Source organism: Alligator sinensis, unplaced genomic scaffold, assembly GCF_000455745.1.
Source record: "Alligator sinensis unplaced genomic scaffold, ASM45574v1 scaffold498_1, whole genome shotgun sequence".
Lineage (NCBI taxonomy): Eukaryota > Metazoa > Chordata > Crocodylia > Alligatoridae > Alligator > Alligator sinensis.
Window position 1 is genome coordinate 27,408 of NW_005842469.1, and position 8,519 is coordinate 35,926.

At 39.1% G+C, this 8,519-nt stretch overlaps 1 protein-coding gene across 1 annotated transcript in view; it reads left to right on the plus strand.

Moving 5' to 3' along the window:
* Nucleotides 1–3,323: 3,323 nt before the first annotated feature.
* Nucleotides 3,324–8,519, plus strand: part of LOC102377593 (perilipin-2-like) — a 6,681-nt gene continuing 1,485 nt past the window's right edge. Inside the window, 5 exon segments of the mRNA XM_006030858.2 lie at nucleotides 3,324–3,360; nucleotides 4,126–4,230; nucleotides 6,089–6,287; nucleotides 6,559–6,611; nucleotides 7,254–7,515. Of these exon segments, the coding sequence (XP_006030920.2) occupies nucleotides 4,168–4,230; nucleotides 6,089–6,287; nucleotides 6,559–6,611; nucleotides 7,254–7,515 (577 nt within the window). The 5' untranslated portion in view covers nucleotides 3,324–3,360; nucleotides 4,126–4,167.

The following is an 8,519-nucleotide window of genomic DNA, read 5'->3' on the forward strand; positions in this document are numbered from 1 at the left end:
AGTGAGTGAAAAAAAGTACAGGAACATCTCTAAAGGTTAATGCAGTCATATGATTTACATAATGTAGTTACAAATAATCTGATTGCCAGCAGATCTGAAGTGAAGGGCAAACATTGTCCTTATTGCATTTCTAATTGGATGTTTTGATCGTGTAACAGGTGACTCATCCCCTGGTTCTGTAAATGTACACAGTGCATTTATTGAAGCCGTTTACCAAAAATCCTGGCAAAAAAGTCAATTTTCTAATTTATCTGTCATAAGGATTAAGGTTGAATAATTTATCAGCAGAGTTTATGAAAGGTTAAAAAATCAAATGACTTGAAGCACTGTGGCTGCAGATCTGTAGTATGTAATATACTCAACACTTTTTTAATAACGTGGGCAAATCATTATTTAAAAACCCATATATTTTTAATTTTTGGAAAAGCATCATCATTAAAGGTAACCAGGGATACGGATGGCTTATAATATAAGCCTTCTCTGTGTGCTTGTCTTTTTCTAAAGGATTTTGCTTTTGAAAAATAAGGAATGAGTGAGTATCTAATTCTTTTGCCACTTGATACAGAATTGTTAAAACTAACGGTGGAGGATATTTTTTTGTTGGTGATGAATGCATCTCAGACAGACCCTAGGACTTGGATTGAGCTTGGATAGAAATGGGCCTGAGCTGCAAAATTTCTGCTGAGCTCCAAATTTTCCCCAAGTTATAGGAAGTTCAGATCCAAGGACTGGTTTGGCCAATTATAGATCAAGATTACAGTAGCTACAGAGTTTAGAATTGGAGCCATGTACATGGGGAGGTTACGACCAGATATCTAAATCTGGATGTTGAACCAATACTTAGCTAAATTATGGCATGGTGCCAGAACCTCTGGTCTGAAATCTTTGGGGTAACAATATTACTTGAAAGACTTACAAGGCATCTACTTCAGTGTGGCCAGATATACTACCAGCATAGTCTTTCATAACAATACATATTTAGTACTAGAGATGTGCTCAAACTCACGTATGGATTTTGGTTTAGGTCCGTCTCTAACTAATCCTTCCGTTTCCAAATAAAAATGATGAACTGCAAGATGAACATTTGGTACATCTTGCTGCTAGAAGTTCACATCAAGGTTCAGGTCTGCCTGTATCTCATCTGAATCACCCCTCCTTGTTCTAATTTGAGCACCCAGTTAAAACAAAAACACAGGGTTTAGGCACAGTGAAAAATAGGCTCGATTCCTAGAACAGCTCCATCATGCTTAAGTGACTCTGCCTACAGTCACTGCTGTGTAGAAGTGGGAGGCACAGTAGACCCATGTGGCCATTGGCCTGTACCTAGGAGATAGGATTACAGAGCTTGGCAGGGGCACAGAACCCTAACTTCCCTTGCTGGAGGGGGCACAGCAACTTGAAAAGACCTATGGCTCAAGATTAGCTGATATAGTTTTGCCCTTGAGATGTTAGATGTGCAGGGCTATACTCAGCTATCCTGTAGTCAGATGCAAATCTCAGTGAACCTTAGTGAAAGATATGGCAACATTAATCAATCAATTAAGCAATCAGTGTTGTTGCAGCACCCAGAGGCCCCTGCTTCATTATGCTAGGAAACCTTGAGATCTCAATATTTCAATAATTTCTTGTGGATCTGTGTGGTGTCAGATCACTAGAACAGGCTAATAATGCTAAATCCCATCAAAGCTATAACTGCAGTATAGAGTGGCTGATGTACCAAGGGCTGCAATATCACCAGTTATTCGCCATGTTAAAAATAGATATAAGGGACAAAATGAACCTGATGGCGCAATGGAAAGAATTATTTTGAGCAGGAGGGCAGTATGGTGGTTATTCTGATGCTGACAGTGACTTTAGATTTAGAAGGGTAGTCTTAACTGTGGATACATTAGAAGGATGTTTTCTTTTGAGAAGGACAGAACTCTGGCAAGAACAAGGAATATTTCTGATCAGGTGGAGACTGAGCTTTGAAAAGCTGAGAGACCATGGGCATTTCCTGGGATGTAAGGATTGTTAACACAGGGTTAATAGCCATAGTGAATGGAGGCACTTCACAAATGAAAGTGTCTGAACCCTTGAAGTAGGTCTGAACAAGACTAGCACAAAGAGCGTTGCTGTGAATTGCTGGTCCTTGAAATGGAGGGAGAAGCTGGTAAACATGGTGTTCCTTAACTTGACTCTCTGAAATTGCATGCTACATTTTCAATGTGCAATTTAATACTTGGCAGCTGAGCTTTTAAAAGTTTGCAGAGCTGTTAATCAGAGTGGAATATCAGAAAGAGCTCTGCTTACTTATGCACAATGAATATTGGAGGATTGGTACGGTCCTGGTTTACATTAAGAGTGTGGGCTTAGTTCTGAGGCCTCACTTGGCCTCTTTCAGCAGAGCAGAGAACTACGTTTTGTTGTTCTAAGATCATGTAATGAATAGCAAATGTTTGTAAAGTATATACTATGTGTTGTCATTGAGGTGCTCCTTTCAGTCAGGATGTGTGGAGAATGCTAAAAAGCTAATTTAGATCAATTTTTAAATTGTTTTTGCATGCTACAAATATGGCTTGTTTATATGCCAGGCAGTACACTTTTTTTTACTGGACATGGGGTATATATGCATCCATTCCATAGGTATTACTCAATATAAGCAAGACCTGAGTTCTTACCCTCTGAAAATGCCTTGCAGCGAATAACATCAGTCCAAGCGGGGTTGTGGTTTCCTTGACGTGTTAAATTAACGGCCCACACCCAGCCTCCAGCTACTTTAGTTTACCTCCAATTAAAATAAACTACTAGGCATATAAATATAAAAATGTATTTATTTAGGGAATATCAAAAGTTTCCTGCCCTGGTGGGTAATTAGGGATCATAGAAATATATGTAGCAATACATTCACATTGGGGTTTTCTAAGAAATATGAGATTATCATCAAGAAATATCAACATATTTCTGAAACCACAGGATTATGACTTTTCCTCAAACTGCAGCTATGGAGGAAAACTAAAATAAAGGTTGAGAGAGCAAAAAACTATTCACCTGTGACCCAATAGGGAGTTACTTATTTACATAAATTAGCTGATTGGCTTAGAGGTAACTGAACGTATCCAGGGAAAATTATAATAGTCATTTGCATAGATGATTTGATTGGTTGGCATTGCTCCTTCCTTAGTGTTTACTGCTAAAGGTAAACAATGAAAATGCCACAATTTGTCACATGACTATTTTTGACCAATGAGAGGCCGAATTTTCTTCTCTATAATAATGTATAACTACCTCACAAGTGTTGATTGCCAGGCTTTTAAAATTCTGGTTAACTGTAGTCTTCCTTCCAAAGATGAAAGCAGACTTCCTGTCTCCTACTGGCAGGTAATCAGAACCATTGATTTTTACTCAGTAGATCTGGGAGGATGGTTTTATGATTGGGCCATTGAGACTCAGAACTGTGCCAAGGGAAAATGATGGGAGATCAGAGACCAACGCAAAAGGGAGGAATTTTGTACCTGTTGTATCCAGTCATCTCACCTTGAAATATATGGTTGCATTAATTGACCCTAAGCTGAAACAAACTGTCTTGCATTATACCTGTCACTTTAGTAGTGATTTATGTGAGCCTGATGAGGATGGTAAAGTTTATAGATATACTTAGGTCTTGGACACTCAATTTTTTTCTGTGCTTGAAACTGAATAGGAGCAGAGGGTACCAGCAGATACAAATGCATCTTAAATGCCGTTGCATAATTATAGCCTAGGGCTCTAATTTAAATTGTTTTACAGAACCCAGAATTGTTGAATCTTGCCTGGGGGGAAAAAAAAACCTTGAATTTTTTTGATCTCTCAGACTAATTCATGATATCATGACCCATCCACTTTCCTCTTCAGTGCCTTGGTTAGTGTAACTTAATACAGACAATAAGGTTGTCACACTTTCTTGGAGCTCTTTGTAGAGTAAGTCTCTCTCTCTCTCTCTTTGCTTGTCTGCAAGAGAGACAGCGTGGCACATTAACTTCAGTAGAATTACTGTAGATTTTCTGTCTCAAAAATGAGGGTGCCTCTTCATGTAAAATTTTAAATTTTTCTGAGAGATTTCCCATTCTTTGTATAACCTGAAACCCCATTACCATCCTGATACAGCACTGTTGTGTCTCTGAGCTTTCAGTTACAACCAGTGGAACCATGTCTTCCAAGAAGGCCAGACTAAACATGCCTTGCTCAGAAAACTGGGAACAGAAGAAGCAGGTGAGTACATCCAGAAGGAATGTGGGGGTCAGCAGGTGGGTTATTGATTTTCACTAGTAGGCACCAACCTGCAGATAATTCAGGACACTCTACACAAATATGTTGAGAAATCTCCCTGGGTACTCAAATGAGTCCAGAACTAAGTGTGCACAAATGCTGAATTCACATTCCTCATGCAGCTGGAAGATAACAGGAACTGTTCCCCGCACATTTAAACTAGAAGGCCTGTTAGTTGCTACTGGCTGAGGAACTGACCCAGCTTAAGGGGTAAAAATAACAAAATGAAATGACACCTGGCAGCCTTCCCTACCTTTTCTGATGACACATATCAAGCAGAACATGGAGAAATCAAAAGTTGTGCCTAGCAATTGCTCAGTTAGTTCCAAGGGATTTGTATTTTGTGGAAACTAGGATGTTATCACTATTTTAAATAGCCATTCAGGTCTACAATGCTGATCTCAGTTATGTTTTCCCCCTATGCAAAAATAATTAAAAATGGTCTGTTTTCTCACTTTGTTAATCAGTAATGCTAGCGTAGACATAGTATAATGTAAAACTGATACAATGAGCAGTGAATCAGGGCACTGTGTCAGAAAATGAACATATTCACTTGCTCTGTAACACTCTGCATCTAAAATGACATATAACATGGCAGTTACCCCACAAACTCCCCATATCCCTTCTCCCCTCCAAAATGAGCAGAGTTACAGTCTTAAAGATGCAATACATGGAAAACAATTATTTCTCATTTCAGTTACTAAACTCATCAGATGTGAAACACTTCATACTAGGAACAGTCATGATTAAATATTTCACATCAGTGGGGGCTACTGTTTTTTGGCAGACGTGCCACAAATGAGTCCTGCACCCTGCCCAAGTGCCACTTGATCCCTTTCTCTTACCCAATGTATGGCTCAGCTTTCTTCTTCCTGCCTTGTGCTCTATTCCTGATCAAATATTCTGGTTTCTGCTTTGCCCTGTGTTCCATGCCTGATCTGATGCCCTGGTTGCTGTTTCCTGCTCTATTTGCCACATGTCCCACACACAGAGGCTGCTAGTGTCATTTGTGGCACCCATGCTGCAGATTGCGCTCCTTGCCCCACTCCCCTCCCCAGTTGCATACCCCGCAGAGAGAGAGGGTAAAAGGCACCTTTGATTTTGCCTCATTTGCTTTCTAGCAACCAGGTAAAACTGGGCTGACACTCAAATGCACTTAGGAGGGTGAGGAAAAATTAGTAATAATTTTCATATCTCTTCAGTGTACAAACCTATTGTTTTTATTGTATGGAAGTCACTTTATTACGCTTCGCAGTTTATTGCAGTGATTTGCTAGAAAGGTGCTGTGGGATGTCACATAATGCAAGCACTGTTAGGTATGTAAACAGGAGTCACAAGAGAAACCTAGAGATTTAAATAGAAATCCTTAATGTCAAAAACCTGCTAACCTGCTTTGGTCTTTCTGAGTTCTTTGCAACCAAAGAATAATTTTATTATTTTTTCTGTGGTCAAAAATGTGTGAAAACTAAATGCTGACATTTTCCAAGGCATGCTGTGGGTCTAACAAAGTTGAGAACAACTGATTTACCTAGTTTAAAAGGACATGCCTTAAAACAGTAGCTGAAAGCAATGGGTTCTGATTTTCTCTGCGTATAGATAGGATTTCTATTCCTTTACAGCACCAGAATACTAAGGAACATATTCAGAGCTGGTGTGCTGTTAGCATAGCCTCATTGACTTCACTGAAGCTAAGCCATTTAAGGCAGCTGAGAATCTGTCTTAACCCTTTGGAAAGCCAAGTAGATCCTTCTCAGCATCGGCTTTACTTCTCAGCTGATGTGCTTTTCCTGTTTTGCCTCAGACAGATGTCTTCAAGAAGGTGAATGGTCCACCCTTCATTAACTCTGTCCGTCACTTGGTTTCTTTTAAATACACCGCCATCAAAAAAACCCACTCATGCCTCAAATCTATGTGCACTGGGGCAAAGAAAGGAATGAAGATCAACACTAATGTTACAGTCATCAGAGCACAGCCAATTCTGACTCCACATGAACATCAGAGTGAGTAAAGTGGGACAGAGAAGTTTTTGTCTGTGGGAATGGGAAGCATAACTCAAAAAAGTCACGGGGAAAGCACTCATTCAGTGCAGAGTGACATGCTTAGATGCTGTGGAATCTCTCTGTAGTCTCACCCTCTGAAACTGGCTGTTAAATAAACCTCTCTCTCTCTCTCTACTTGAGAGGGATGATCTGAGGACTATGACACAAAAGCATAATTTAATCTTTCTAAGACTGAAAAGATTCAAGAAAATAATTTGCATTCTCTCTAAAGCTCTAGATTCAGTAGAGGAAGAGCTGCCTGTCGTTCATCAAACACCTGATCAGGTTATATTTTTATTCTATTAAAAACTCCTTAGAAGTGAAAGCTGTGGTTTGCTTTATCAGCAAGAGTAACTAGAGTTGTGTAAGCAGCTGCATGGCCCCATAGTGGATTAATGGCTGTAGCCTTTTTTTCCAAGCATACTGGATCAAAGGATATATAAAAAATTATTTTGCTTCTGAACTCTTATAAAATCTGCATAAAATGAAGTTACAGGTCAAGAACATATAATCCACATTGTTTCAAACTGCATAATTGTAAGGATAATAATAGTAAGTACACTCACATTTTCCATTTACTGTAAACTAGGAAAGGACGGATTGAATTGGATGGCCCAGATAAGCTCCAGTTTTTGAGAAATGTGGTTCTTTAAATTGAATGATTTTCTATTGGAAGATTAGATCTTGCAATAAATAGAGCATGATAGCCATTCAGGACTCGATAGTTCTTTTAGTTTGAGCTGGTACCTTATGCCAAAAATGGAGTTTCTTTGTGTTTTGTACTTTAAAAGGTCATGCCACCTCACTAGAAGCCTAAATGTAAGTTTAGGAGCCACCATTTGGGAATCAAAGTTTGAAATCTGTGCTCCAAGTCTTCTTTTTTCTGTTGTGTAAAACAGTCATTCCACCAACTACTTTTTTTCTCAGGTGGTTTCAGATATCAAGGATCTCATGTCTTCTCAAGTGACAGATGCAAAGATAACAACCATCAGAACAATGGGAGTGATGGACCTGACCAAAGATGCACACCTCTATGACAGCTTGGAGACAGCCAAACCAGACTCAACCAATAGCATGACCCCTGTTGCAGAATCACGATCGAGTCTAAAGGACACAAATAAAGCACATACAATGCTGGAGAAGTTTGAAGAGATGGTGAATCTCTATTTTCCCATGCCTGGTGAAATGGGTAAGAACTTGTCTGGATCACGCTCTGACTTAGAATTTCAAAGGAACCCAAGGAAATTAAATGACTCATCAACTTCCAGTAAGATTTGGGTGTCTAACTCTCCCATGTCCTCTTAAAGATTCCAGTCTTGGTATCCATATTTCCCTGCCCAAACCCAAAGTAATAAACCAGCAAGGGTATTGCGCCTGCATTTATAAGATCAATTTGTTATTGCTGGGATTCTCACTAAAACTAGTTTAAAGCCAAAAATCTCTTTTATTTCAGTCCTTACTTTCATCCAATTACTTCTCTGTGTGAGGTGTAAAAGGAAAACAAATATCAGACTGATGAAGTAAGATGAGTTTAAAATCTGTCCTTAGGTCTGGGTCCACTCAGTGGTCAAGAATTATTATGAAATATATTTATTTTCCTGAAGATTCAGTAAAATGCACACATTTGTGAGAAAATATCCAATCTCTATTTTTAAATAAGTTCCCAGGCTATAATTAGTGCAGGTTATATTTACATTCGGTTGTATACTTTGGCACTTGGGAAGATATTAATGCTTCATTAATAGCGAAAAAGAGTGTGTAGCTGGGAATGATACTCTCAAATGTATGGCAGTGTTACATGCTGAAGGAACAATGCTCCTTGTTGAAAAGAAGATGGTAGAAAATGGGGAGGGGGCGATTGCTAATTTTTCAAGGAAAGGGCTACCCACTTTCAGCAAGGAAATTGGTTAAAAGCCCTGGATCTGGGTCTAGTTCCCAGATCTGCCCCAAAAATGCAGTGTCATATCTCAGTTAATGGGGATCTCAGAACAGGAGAAATCTTTTGTTCTACCCATTGCCCATTTAGATTCTAAGTTCTTAGTGGCAAAGTGTATATACAAAAAGTAAATGAAGTTTCTATCATAAGAAGTCCCAATTACTATTGGAGGTGCTGTAATACAACAATAGCAATAAAAATGTTACCTAATTTCTCAATAACCCCCCCCCCCCCCCCCCATTATTGAAAAAAAAGGG